At 44.1% G+C, this 13,467-nt stretch overlaps 1 protein-coding gene across 6 annotated transcripts in view; it reads left to right on the top strand.

Annotated features, from left to right (window-relative positions):
* Nucleotides 1–13,467, top strand: part of GLI3 (GLI family zinc finger 3) — a 259,620-nt gene that overhangs the window by 174,950 nt on the left and 71,203 nt on the right. For 5 of the 6 annotated variants that reach the window (XM_074199223.1, XM_074199222.1, XM_074199224.1 and 2 more), the window contains 2 exons: nt 611–816; nt 7,655–7,804. In XM_074199223.1, the coding sequence (XP_074055324.1) occupies nt 611–816; nt 7,655–7,804 (356 nt within the window). Of the gene's footprint in view, nt 1–610; nt 817–3,963; nt 6,470–7,654; nt 7,805–13,467 lie in introns of those variants that run through there. The other variant, XM_074199227.1, reaches the window with a different exon arrangement.

Genomic DNA, 13,467 nt, shown 5'->3' with positions numbered 1-13,467 from the left:
GTCGGTTTTCTAACCGAGGATGGTGATGTACTGTAGGTCTTCTCAGGTCCTATCAGATCTTGTTTTAGAGATTCTTGGGCAAGGATGAAGCTTGGTTTCCTGGGTTTCTCCCATAGAACAGGGTTGGGTGGGCAGAGAACTTCACTTGGGTTCGTTTGACTTTCACATGTTTTGGACACTGAAAATTAAAAGGCATCCCCCCCATGTCTTTCCAGAGTACAAAAGATGAGAACATACTTTAAAAAACATGGAGGCCAAACGAATGGACAATGAACAAGAACGAATCTTTGTTCTCTGAGATCTTTAATTGGGATCCTCTCTTTTTTGGGGGGGGGGAGGTGATGGGGACGCCCAAGCTGTCCTGCTTATTCTCATTTGTTCTGGTTTCTGAACCAAATCATGGGGTTTCCCTTGGGTCAGTCCTCTTTTCTGGAGAGAAAGCACAGGGCCAGCCTGTTCCTGCAGGGCCTCCAGGGGCTCCTATTGCCAAGTGGCTTTGTCTGAGTTTCCTCAGAAGTTTTAAATTAATGTGTTTTTTTTTCCTGATACAACTTTCTCCTTATTGTGTATCTTAATGTTTCCCTCTCTCTCTCTCTCTCTTTCATTCCAGGCCTTCTGCCCTATCAAGTAGCCCAACATATTCTGACCTGCCCTTCATTAGAATCTCCCCTCACAGAAACCCAGCAGCCACTTCGGAGTCACCCTTCAGCCCCCCGCACCCATATATCAACCCTTACATGGACTACATCCGCTCCCTGCACAGCAGCCCGTCTCTGTCCATGATCTCGGCGGCCCGCGGCCTCAGCCCCACTGATGGTGAGTCTGTGACCAACAAGGGTACCCAGAGGCAGCCTCCTCTCACTAGACTGCAGGCTTCTCTAGGGACCCTTTGGTGGTCATCTTCCCCCCATTAGAATGTAAGCCCCTTGAGGGTGAGGATTGTTTTTTTTGGCATGTGTTTGGATTCCTAGGACTTCACATAGGAGCTCACACTCAAGCACTCCATAAGTAAATTGCTTCCTTTCCTTCTTTCTTCCCTTCTTCCCTTCCTTCCCTCCCTCTTTCTCTCCTCACATCATTTTACATTACTTAATTAGGTTGACAAGGATGCTAGATTCAGACTGGAGGTCAGGGCTTAGGTCTCCCCCCCTTTTCTGGATCTCTGCATTTTGGAGGGTATTTCTTTAATAGAGAATAAGACCCTAGGTAAAAATAAGCAAAATGTAGGGTGGCTAGGTGGTACAGTGGTTAGAGCACTGACCCTGGAGTCAGGAGGACCTGAGTTCAAATCCAGTCTCAGACATTTAATAATTATCTAGCTGTCTGACCTTGGGCAAGTCACTTAACCCCATTGCCTTGCAAAAACCTAAAAAAAATGAACAAAATGTGTATTTCCCCTCCTTAATACCCTTCCTGATTCACCCATGTCCTTCCTACCTCTCCTGCCCCCTGTGAAAAATCTCATGTAATAATTTACTATATCCTTATATAGGTCCAGGTTGTCTCTCCCAGCTAGTTTATAAACTTCTTTGTATCAGAATCCATTTCCTTTTCTGTCCCCATTGATTAGTGCAGTCCCTGGGACATGCTTCTTCATTGCTCTTTTACAGTGTGTTTCCCACTCTAGGTTCACTGTCCTAACTTTAGAATCAATGTTCTGGGGACCACTCCTTTCACAATTATAGGGAGGACCTTAAAGGGCTGGAGCCCCAGTCAGAGAGTTCCAGTGTCATTTAATCTTGACATCTCTCCATTATCATTTAACACATTAATATCAGTCATTTTTTTCTGAGAGCCAAAGGTGAATTAGCACCTCCCCAGCATTCCCCCAAGTGATATATAGTTCAGGGGAAAGTGGACTCAAGCTTAGAGAAAGCCCATGTGACCAAAGGACAGTAACCAGTCCTGAGAATTAAATTAAATTACAAATCTCCCCACTTGTAGAGTCTAGATGGAATTCTCTATTTATCTGTCTAGTTTGTTTTCAGTGCCCTCTGTCAAGTCTGTCATTGGCCACTGCTCTTCCAAGGTCATTCTTATGTTGCTGATGGAAAGTCAAATCTTCAGACTTTACAAAATTTTTCAAGGTCATCCTTACAGGGATTTGGCTGAGGCCACTCCTGCTGGCCTGCAATTTGGAATCCTGCATTCCCAACTGGTTTGCTATTTTTAATCCAAACCCCAGATGGAGAGACTGGCTTTCTTCAACTTTCCTACTAATCAAAATAACTTCCTCTCTAGCATCAACTCACCTCACAGTGACTAGAAGCAGTTATGACTTCCTTTCCTCCCTCTCTGCTGCCTGCTCTTTCTTCCTTCCCTCCTTCCTTCCCTCCTTCCCTCCTTCCTTCCTTCCTTCCTTCCTTCCTTCCTTCCTTCCTTCCTCTTTCTCTCTTTTTCTTTCTTCCCTCCTTCTATCCATCCTTCCCTCTCTCCCTCCCTTCTCCTTCTCACCTCCCCCCATGCTAAGCAGGACTAGCTCACCGTCCACATCATCTCTTCCCTGAGCTAACTGGAGTCACCCAGACCTTCACAGCTTCCTCACCTCCCAAGAGCAGCCCATCTTTTTAGAGACTGAGACCCAGGCGGGTAATGTAGACCATCTGCCTACTAGCCCTTCACGTTGAGATATGGAGCCCTGGCAGTGATGAGCATGAAGCAGAAATCATCTTGCTGTCCCAGCCATTTTATTTCCTTTGGACAAGAACTATAGTTTCATTGCCAATAAGGCACCCCCCCCATCTCTAGCTATCTAGCTAGCTAGTCATGCTGGAGAGTGACCTTGGACAGTGAATGGTGAAGTCCCTCCCCCAGGCTGGGTCCTAGGTGGCCCTGGCCACCAGGTAAGTCTTCTTGACTCTGGGCTTAGCTCTCCGGCTCCACCACCCCTGGCCTTTCTGGCATCTCCTTTTGCTAAGTCCAGAGGGAAGGAGAAAGTGTGATTAATTCCCTGGAGGCTTGAATTTCCCAGGGTCCACTTGGGTTCCCCAAAGGATGGAAGACCAGGTGAAGAGAAGCTGGAGAATCAGAAAAGGAAGCTCCATCCACAACAGACAGAGGAGAGGAGGAGGAGGATTTGGGACAAGGCCCCCTAGGGAAAGCACAACACTTCCAGATTTGAATTTAGCCTCAGGGCTGGTGTAAATCATGGTCCTGTGTGCCCTTCCCCAGCTTTAATTATATGGGTTAGGAATGAAATGAATTTAATTGTAGAGCAACACTTTGATGGCCAACCTATGCTGCTTCCCTGCCTTGCAGGCGGTTAGCTAATAAATAATAAAATTAGGACACCTTGTTTTGCTCAGTCTAACATAGATTATTTTATCTAAGCCTCAGAGAAACCCTTTAAGGTGAGCAAGCTGGGGATCACCAGGGGGCATTACAAGGCCTGGGTTCAAATTCCACCATCTGACCTTTAGTAGTTGTGTGACCATAGGCAAGTTATTTCACCTTTCTGGGCCTCATTCTTTCCATCTGTAAAGAGACTGGCCTTAGATTAGAGGTTTGTAACCTATGATGGCATAATCAGTCCTGCTAAAACTTCCACCTTCCCCCAAGAATCCTCTTTTTTTAAAGAATTGAAAGAAATGATCGATTTCATTTAGAAATTAGTAAAAAGTGAAGATTATTTTTTCTCATCCAAGTTCACAGACCCGCTGGGATCTCTCCCTTGAGTTTCTAGCTAAATCCTCTGGACTCCCAAGCTCTTCTGACTCCCTGCCTCAGATCCTTTGACCTCTCTGGGAGTTGGTCCTTATAGGAGACTGCTAAGTTGTGTAGGGGGGATTAAAGGAAACCATCACTTTGGGAGGTGAGAAAACTCTGGATAAAAGGATACAGTGATCTTCTGGAGGATCCTAGAACATTCCAGACTTGGGTTCAAGTCTCATCTCCCATACTGGCTACATGTGAAGCTAGGAGTAAGTCATTACTAATCTGAGCTTCAATTTGTATATTCATAAAATATAGTCCTCCCAGCAGGCTCCCATCATTGGGATATTGAGATGAAGGAGCATGTCAATCCCTTTGAAGATTTTAACTTGGACTGTTATTTCACTTGGAACCTACCCTGGTTTCCAGGCATAGAAAATGCAGGAAGAGCTAGATGAGAGCCCCCCTTCTCCCCTCAACCTTCTTTCACCCCCCCCCAGGTATTTGCCTTCTGCCATCCTCTCCTTCAGCCTTGTTTTCCTTGATGAGGTGGCCCTTCACCTCGCCAAGGTCAAGAACCCTCCTCATACACAAGGGATTCCATTCCAACCCATCTTTGCTCTTCACTCTCTCACTCCCACCTGAGCCAAATCCTGTTGTCTCTCCCTTAAGAATATTCCAGTCTCCTCCTCCTTCTTCTTTCAGAAGACACTTCAGACCCCTGGAGATCCTCACGACCTCATGCCCTCACTATTCAAACAGCCTTCTCATTTTCTCCATCCCTCCAGTCTGTCTTCCATTCAGCTTCCTAGGTGACCTTTCTATAGTCCAGGTCTGACCATGTCACCTCTGGGTTCAGTATATGCCAGGGGCTCCTTATCACCTCCAGGTCAAATAGGAAATACTCTCTTTGGCTTTGAAAACCCTACACCTTACCTTTCCAGTCTTCCCAAGCCTGACTTTTTTCTGTGGATTTTCCAGCCTCCTCTAGGCTAAGCTTCTTCCCTAACTCACATAAATCACCTCCCATTGACTGTCTCTTGGACCTAGAATGATCCCCTTCCTCATCTTTGTCTTTTGGCTTCCCTGACTTCCTTCCCAGCTCAACTCCAAGGCCAGCTCCTTCCCCCCTGCTGTCCCTACGCTCTTGAGGTTCCCTCTCATTGACTACTATATATGTCATGCACCTCCTCCATTGGAAGGGGAGCCTCTGATGCCGGGGACATTGCTTTGAAAGTCAGAACCTAACCCGGTGTTGGAATATTTAGTCATCACTTACTATCTTCATAGGGACACGGATGCAACTGGATTTTTCTCCCAATGATTACTTGGAAATATTCCATGTTATTAACTGTCCTATTCACCCCAGACTTCAAAATCTCAATAACTTGGCCATTCCTAAGGAAATCACTGTATTTTCGTTGGAGCTCAGGAAGGAAAAATCCATTTCAGTGGAGGTCCACACTCAAACAAAATGTCGTTTAATCTGCTGTGTCCTCCCCTTGGGCCTCTCCTGGGCGGCTGTGGGTTTCTTCCAGGCCCGGCAGCCAGTGTTATTGTTAGTTAACCCAGACACTTATGTCAGAAAGCTCAGGAAGTAGTTTAAGTGTGTCTGGAAAGATACTCTGGTTGTCTACTGCGGGAAGCAGCGTTCAAACCAGCGGCTCGAGATAATGAGCTACTTCATCCTTCTTTGGCAAACATATGTTCTTGCTTGTTAGGGAGGCTGGGGGTGATTGTGCTCATCTCAGACACAACTGGAATTCTCCATGAGGAGCTAAACAAGGGGGCTTTTTGGTCTGGGGAGATTCACTTTGGATTGTCGTCTTTTGGCTTTCCTTCCTCCTTTCCAGTGATTTTAATTTCAAATCAAAGAAAGAGAATTGCCTTAGAACAGAGTTCACAGTTGGGGGAAAAAATTCTCTGACTCTCATCAGAGGCCCACAGACAGTCTCTTGACATGAAATCACAGCTTTTCCTCTAAGCTTAGGAACCACTTATGCCGGTCCCATGGGGATGCACTCTGTCACTTGTGAACATGTTGTGTCCTCCCTATAGAACCTAAGCTCTCTGAGGGCAGGGGCTGTTTACTTTTTGGCTTTGAAGTACTAAGGTATTCAGGCACTAAATGTTTATATTTTGACAGGTGCATGGGCATTTTTTCAACCTTGCCCTCTTCGTATTGTGTATTTTGGCCCAGAGTAGAGGGAGACAGAGAGACAAGCAAGCCTAACCTTGATCCATTCTAGAAGGGCAGCTGAAATGGGTTGAACTAGGAGCTTCTATACCCACAGCACTTTGTGCCTGCCAACACGTTCTGTATCTTGTTCAAGTGGATCTTCATTTGAGGGCGAATGTGGGATTCCCCTTCCCTACTTGCCCTGGAGCAAGCTGTTCCAACTTAGCCCTCCCTACTCTCATCTGCATTCCTCGTGGGGCAGTTCTTTTATAAACTAGCACATGGATGTGAAAAGTTTTATTAAACATCAAGGAGCTATAGAAAGAGAAGGCCATCTCCTGAGCAGTCCTTCCCATTGGGTCTCTGTCATGATTGCTGAAAGTGAAAGATCTGTATATTATTATGTATGTACCTAAAGAAACACTTACTTTCACATAGATCCTGACTTATTTTGTGTCTCTGTCTATATATATGTATAGCTACCTAGCTAGCTACATGGCCATAGACATAGACCCACGTCCATCAGTTCACCCTTTGTGCTTAAGGAAGACTCAAATGACATCACAATGTCCATTCAAGGGACAGTGTATCTGACTATGGCTGTTCAGACCAGTATGAACTTGGGAGGTTCTACCACAGGTTGGGTACAAATAGCCCTGGGATCATTGGGGTAGAGATGTCCATGTCCATAGACCTTTTATCCTAGGCCTATGAGATCCCAAGTGGGCTGATTTTCTGGAACATAATTGAAAGAGATGCCCTGAAGGGAATAGTCATATCTTATTACAGAAAAACCTTGATAACCTGAATGGAAAATGACCGCAATATGTGCAGTCTAACTTCTCCCTAGTTATGAATCCACTAATCAACAAGCATTTGTAATATTACTACTGTGTCCTGGGCACTGTCCTGGGGGCTGGGGATATTAAAGGAAAAATTAAATAGTCCCTACTCTCCAAGAACTTAGTTTTTTTTTCTGCATTGAAAAGATTTTATTTGTCTTTCATTTATATGTTACAAATAGTATTGGACAGGTAGGTAGCACAGTGGATAGAATGCTAGGTCTGGAGGCCAGGAGACCCAAGTTCAAATCTGACCTTAGACATTTTCTAGCTATGGGCCCTGCTCAAGTCACTTACCCCATTTGTCTCAGTTTCCTCATCTGTAAAATGAGCCCCAGAAAGAAATGACAAACCAGATTGATATCTTTGCCAAGTCGACCTCAAGTGGGAGTCATGGAGATTTCAGACCCAATTGAACCACAGCAGTGGCAAATAGTATCTTGAATACATACCCCCATTAGCCAAGTGTTGCTCTGGGCTGGACCTAATTTAATGAATTGATGACTTCTTTGTCATTAGCATCTTTTTATCTACTTCTTTCTCATAAAGTAGTTTGTTCTGTTTGTTAAACACTCTCAATACTCATATTTACTGGAATTTTCTTAACCAGCTTTTGATGTCCAGTGTTGGAGATGAGTGTGCAACTATCCTCCAGGTCAGTCTAGGGACAGGAATCAGCACTAACAGGTGGAGAGGGGGAGAAGAATGAAGTTTTGCTAGGTTGGGACACAGAGAGGATTTGGTCTAGGAGCAGGGATTTGAGTTTGAGATTTTTCTTGACTTTTTTTTTGCAAGGCAATGGGGTTAAGTGACTTGCCCAAGGTCACACAGCTAGGTAATTATTAAGTGTCTGAGGCTGGATTTGAACTCCCGTCCTCCTGACTCCAGGGCTGGTGCTCTATCCACTGCACCACCTAGGTGCCGCAAGATTTTTCCTTGACTCTTGATGAATAACCCCCCACCTCCCATTCCTCTCTTTTAGCCCCGCATGCAGGTGTGAGCCCTGCAGAGTACTATCACCATCAGATGGCCCTCTTGGCTGGCCAGCGTAGCCCATATGCAGACATTCTTCCTTCTGCAGCAGCCACTGGAGCTGGGGCCATTCACATGGAATACCTTCACGCCATGGATGGTAAGTCCAGTGATTTGGGGAAAGGTTGGGGCCAGAGCCTAGCTGTTCCACATGAGTGTGTTTTCATGTTTGAACTTTGCCTACTGGAAAGTTCTCTGTTGTCATCATTGACTGTACTTTACCATGAAAGCCAGCAGGTATATACCATTTGAAGACTGAAAGAAAAGTCTGGTTGAGTCATCTGAAGTTTATTTTTAGTGCTCAACAGTTGATCTAAAGAAGAAAGTACCTGAAACGTTGAGTCAGAGTATGGACTCCTAGCCAAAGCCAAAGCACCCACAGACTCCTCCTGATTCTTCCCTTCTGCTGTGCATCTCCTTAGTTTGTTCAGCTTTGAAATGTAGCAGTTATGGTCTAATGATCAAGTGGGTCATCAGTAGCCAACTGGATCCTGTATCAAAAGAAAAGGTATCGACCAAAAAGTAACCAGGAGAGTGCCTCTGGGCCCTTCAATGGTCTACTCTGCACTAGTATTCATTGCCTAAACATTATCTAAACATTTAAAAATAGCAATTACTCCATAACACATCTCCTGAGAATAAAGGAGATTATGGTAAACGTCTCTATGACTGTGAAATAAGTTTATCCACCTGTCATTTTTATTAATCCTGGAGAGGCATATCCAGATGCAACCAGCCTCCAAATTGGACATTATAATTTTTCTTTGACAACCAAGTTAATTTCCCCCCTCTTTGTAGTATCTTGGCAGAGTCACTCCACATAAGGCTGGTGGGAGTGACAGTGGGTAGTCAGGAGACCTGCTTAAGGGTCAGTCTCCTCTGTTTCTGGATGGTGACTGAGTCCTTAGTGACTCAGATAATGCAGTCAGCTCCTCTTAAGAATGGAAATCTTTGGTATCATAGACGAAGAGCTGGTAGGAACCTGCTGGGTTCATTTCCTCATTTTATCCAAGGGCACATGGACAATCAACATTATGGGTGAGACTTGAGAAGAAGTGTGTGTCCACTGCCCTTTTGGAAAATGGACAAAAATCAGTCTGTCCCTAAAGAAGCACTTACTGTTCATCCTGTTAGGTGATGGGCATCAGGAATACAAAGACTCAAAGCCAAATAATCCCTCCTCTCCAAGAGCTCATATCTGAGAAATGGAGGTGAGGGAAACAAGCCTTAATTATACACTTACTGTTTGCCTGGCATTCTGCCAAGCCTTTTACAAGTGATCCCATTTGATCCTCACAGTACCCCTGGGAGGGAGGTGCTAAGTATAATCCCTATTTGACACTTGAAGAAAGTGAGGGAGAGAAGGTAAAATGTCTAGCCTCTAGCCCTGGCACTCCATCCACATGGCCATATAGAAATGGAAACGGCACTAATCAATGATGGTTAAGTATGTATTAGCCAACATTAGTATATAATAATCTATAATAATAGCTGCACTTTGCAGAGCACTTGAGCATTAAGGTAGCTTCAAACATCATGTCAAATGTGAAAAAGTCACAGCAATCATTATTTCTCATTTAAGAGAGGAGAAAACTGATGAATTGTCCAAGTGATTTGTCCAAGATCACTTAACTAGAGATTTCAAAGATAGGATTTGAACTCAGATCTTCCTATCTTCAAGGCCATTGCTTTCTTCATAATCCAGGACTGTGGTCAGAAGGACACATGCCCAGGTTCTTTAGGTCTCATGGTCAGGACAGGTTTTGAAGCAGACTTTTGCTTTGAACCCATTGGGGTGGGTTTGTTTACCGAGGGTTCATGTTTAGAAATTCAGTCCTTGGCTGTGATCCAGACCTTCATGGCCTGGCAGGACATGGAACCTCCAATTACAGACTTCCTCACTCAGTTTTCTAAGCATCTGATGCTCAGCTTCCTATACATTTTCTCCAGGCCACATGGACTCTGCATTCTCTTATTTTTTTCCCCCAATCTGATTTGTCCTTACCTACTTTTTTGACGGATGGGGAAGGGTGGATATGCTGGTGTGTGTGTGTGTGTGTGTGTGTGTGTCTGTGTTGATCTTATATTTCAGAGTCATCAGAAACACATTTCAATTAGAGATTGTCTCAGCTTTGAAGAAAAAAATCAAGTACAGTGTTATTATGCAAATTAGTTATTTTAAAACAGTAAATAGAGAATTAAAATAAGAGTGGGTGCTGGGAGGTCAGCCCACATTACCTTTTACATTTGATGAGAATGTGTTCAGTCAGAGGAAGGCCTCTTTGATGTAAATAAAGGCTGAAGTCCCCCTTTTACTTTGTAAAAATTAATTAAAAGTATCCTAACTTGCTGGAGTCGTTGGTGAAATTGATTGTCATTAAGTGGGAATCTCAGTGTCCCATCATTCATCATAGAGAAATAAGCCCCTCCATTCTTTGTCAGAATTTTAGATTACACCAGAGAAACAAAACAATTAGCACAAAGCCAAAATGAAGATGTCTCTTTGGAACAATAATGGTGTCCCCACGCTCATTTCTGAGAGAGTCTAATCACTGCCAAACCCTGACTATTCGGTGCAGCTGTCGTACAGGGCGAGCGATTTATAATTCTGCAGGGGCTCCTAAACACAGATCTCAAAGCCCTCAAAGCAACCCAGTCTTTGTCTTCCGCCTCTCCCATAAGGAATGGATGCTACATGCGAAGATGTCTAAAGGGTGGTTTCTTCCTACTATCTTTCACACTGCCCATGCTGAGTTTTGAGTTGGGCAACACAGGACCATTGGTACCTAGTTTTCTAATTCAGGGGTGAAACCATCTTTTAAAAATGTGGGTTGTTGGGGCGGCTAGGTGGCGCAGTGGATAGAGCACCAGCCCTGGAGTCAGGAGTACCTGAGTTCAAATCCAGCCTCAGACACTTAATAATGACCTAGCTGTATGGCCTTGGGCAAGCCCCATTGCCTTGCAAAAAAAAAAAAAAAACAAAACTAAAATAAAACGCAGGTTGTTTCTCTGACTTGATAAGATTGTAGAATTTCAAAAGAATTCACCAGTCATCCATTTTCCAATGAAGTCATAGATGTGGTTTGTATGGGAACCCTGTATGGGAAAGTAGGTTGTATGTGTGCACATTCGCCTTCCAACATGCACTTGACAAGTGGCTCTCCTCAGACAGAATTGAGGAACAGGACATCCACCAAGGCAGCTCTAAGGATTATCTTGCTTAAGCCCAAATTTCATTCTTCTCAGCTTATACCTATTGCTTCTGCCTTCTGGGATCAAACAGAAAAGTCTGTAGGTTAGTTAATGATCATTTATTGTGGGCTAAGCTCTTCCAAAGAAAGGAAGACCCATAGCCTTTGCCAGCCTCTGTGATCACCAGGGAGACAAGCTCCAAACAACTCGACATGAGATGTGTAGGGGAGATGGGTCGCCATCTCAAGGGAATGGGCTTAGCAGCTCTGGAGCTGAGAAAGGCTTCCCTCTACCACTTCAGCATCCTTGCAGTGACTTGCAAAGAGCACCAAGCCCATCTTCAGACTGAATGACCCAGTTTCTTGGCTAATCGTACCAAAGGATGATCCTGAGACCCTTTATCATCTGGGCTCTCCTCCTCTGAGCACCTTTGCATGTCCTTCCTCTCTACTAGAATTAAAATACAGCCCTCCAAATTCAGTTTCCTTTTCCTGAATTTCAGGCTCTACTTGAGATAAAGCAGTGGGGGAAACCTGGGCAGAATCTCTCTGCCCAGCCCCCAATGTTGTCCTTCCTTGTACTCAGAGCTGATGGTATCTCAGGTTTTCTTACCAGTCAGGGGCTAAATTGATGATTAATGACAGCAACAAGTCTGAATTATCCAATGGTGGGACCATTGAGCTTCTGGGTCACAGGTTCAGATATGCCCTCTAATTAGCTCAGAATCAACTGTCTAGTGAGAGCCATATGGGGAGGAGGTGGGGGGAAGAGGAGGTTCTTTGACCTGAGCAGACCATGCTTTGGGTCTACCTTATACTGCCCCCCCATTTTTCTGCAGGTAGAATTTAGTTTCGACAAATGTCTTCAAAGTGAAAAGATGTGATAAAAAAGTTACAGGAGGTAGGAGATAATGGGGGATGACATGGGTAAAGTAGATTGTATGTATGTAGGGGTGGGCAGGGAGGGAAAGCAGCCCTAGTCCCTGGCTAGGGGGAGGAGTGATGGAGAAGGTGTACCCTGGCTGTCTTGGGCCTTTCTGTGTCATCCAAACCCAGACAGTATATTCAGAGCTGGATGAGACCTTAGAGGTCAGCTATTCCAAACCCCTCATTTTATATGAGGTCAGAGAAGGGGTCAGACAGCTGAGACTTAAAACCAGGTCTTTGTACTGGGACTTCTCCAGCCTGGGCACCTTCCTACTGCTTGTGGGCATGGAAGTTCTGTACTAGAAGCTGGTTTAGATCAGGGTATCACAGCTCTTGAATGAGCTGAGGGGAGGTGTTTGCTTCCATGGATTAGTAGAATATGGAGAAACTGCAACCTCATTGAGAGTGGTCATTCAGTTCAGTCCTTTTATTACTAACAAAAACAATGATATGTGTATGTATATATATATATATATATATATATATATCATTTTATATATACTATGTATAATATTATATATCATATAATACATAGCACTTTCAGGTTGGAAACATTTGATCCTTGAAATATTGTGAGGTGGTGCTATTATTATTATGTCCATTTTACAGATGAGGAAACTGAGGCAAAGAGAGCTGAATAGACTTCCTAGAGCATGAGGGAAGATTTGAACACACAGGTCTTTCTTCCTCACTCTACAGTGAACGCTCTCCTGCCTTCTACAGAAGACACTAATAGTAAGAGAATAAAGTCACATGGAGTCAGCAAAAATAAAACAATATGGGGCAACTAGGTGCTCAATAGATAGAAGTCTGGGACTGGAGTCAGGAAGATCTGAGTTCAGGTCTGGTCTAAGATATACAAACTGTGTGTCCCTGGATGAGTCACTTAAGTGCTCCCTGCCTCAGTTTCCTCAACTGTTAAGTGAGAATAATGGTTCCCAAAAGAACCCCATGGTTCCCAGGGTTATTGTGAGAAGCAGTAAGTGCTTTAGAAATGCCTTTTTGCTTCCCTTAGTGCGCTATGATGCTAGCTATTGCTATTCACAGTGAAACTAATACAAAGATTTCATATCTTTCATATTTAAGAAAGCAGACTTGAATTAGCTGCAAAGATCTAGAAAAATTGACTAAGTTTGATTTTCTACATTGCAAATGACAGACTCATTCAGCCATGGGATTACTATTGTCTTCCTCCATGTATGTCTTTGTGTTTTTACTAGCTTTAAGGAATGTTATTTCATATGAAGATTTCCATCCTGAGAAATGGACTCCCTTCAGTTTCTAACTGACCATGCCACGCTGATGGAGAACTGTGGGTCCCAGTGGCCCAGGCTTCTAGCCCCTTGATTTGATCACTGAGGGATAACTCAGTGGCTTACATTAAGGCCAGATTTCCACAAATACAGGGCTATGTACAAATACTGTCAGCTGATAAATCACCATGCCGGGAAAGAAAAGTCTTCCATTTTCACTTAAGACCATTCATGTTTGGTTTGCCTCTTATGGGGTGAAATGGTCATCGGGCATTTTCATTAAGTTTCCCTTCCATGGTTCAGTAATGAAAATGTTCCTTTGGAGATGACACTATTTAGTCAGTAGGGCATACCTGCCAATACAAAGCAGATTTCAAACATGGAATCCCAGG

The sequence above is a fragment of the Macrotis lagotis genome, chromosome 8 (assembly GCF_037893015.1).
Source record: "Macrotis lagotis isolate mMagLag1 chromosome 8, bilby.v1.9.chrom.fasta, whole genome shotgun sequence".
Lineage (NCBI taxonomy): Eukaryota > Metazoa > Chordata > Mammalia > Peramelemorphia > Peramelidae > Macrotis > Macrotis lagotis.
Note: the sequence above shows the minus strand (reverse complement) of the source record. Positions and strands in the feature narration are given on the sequence as shown.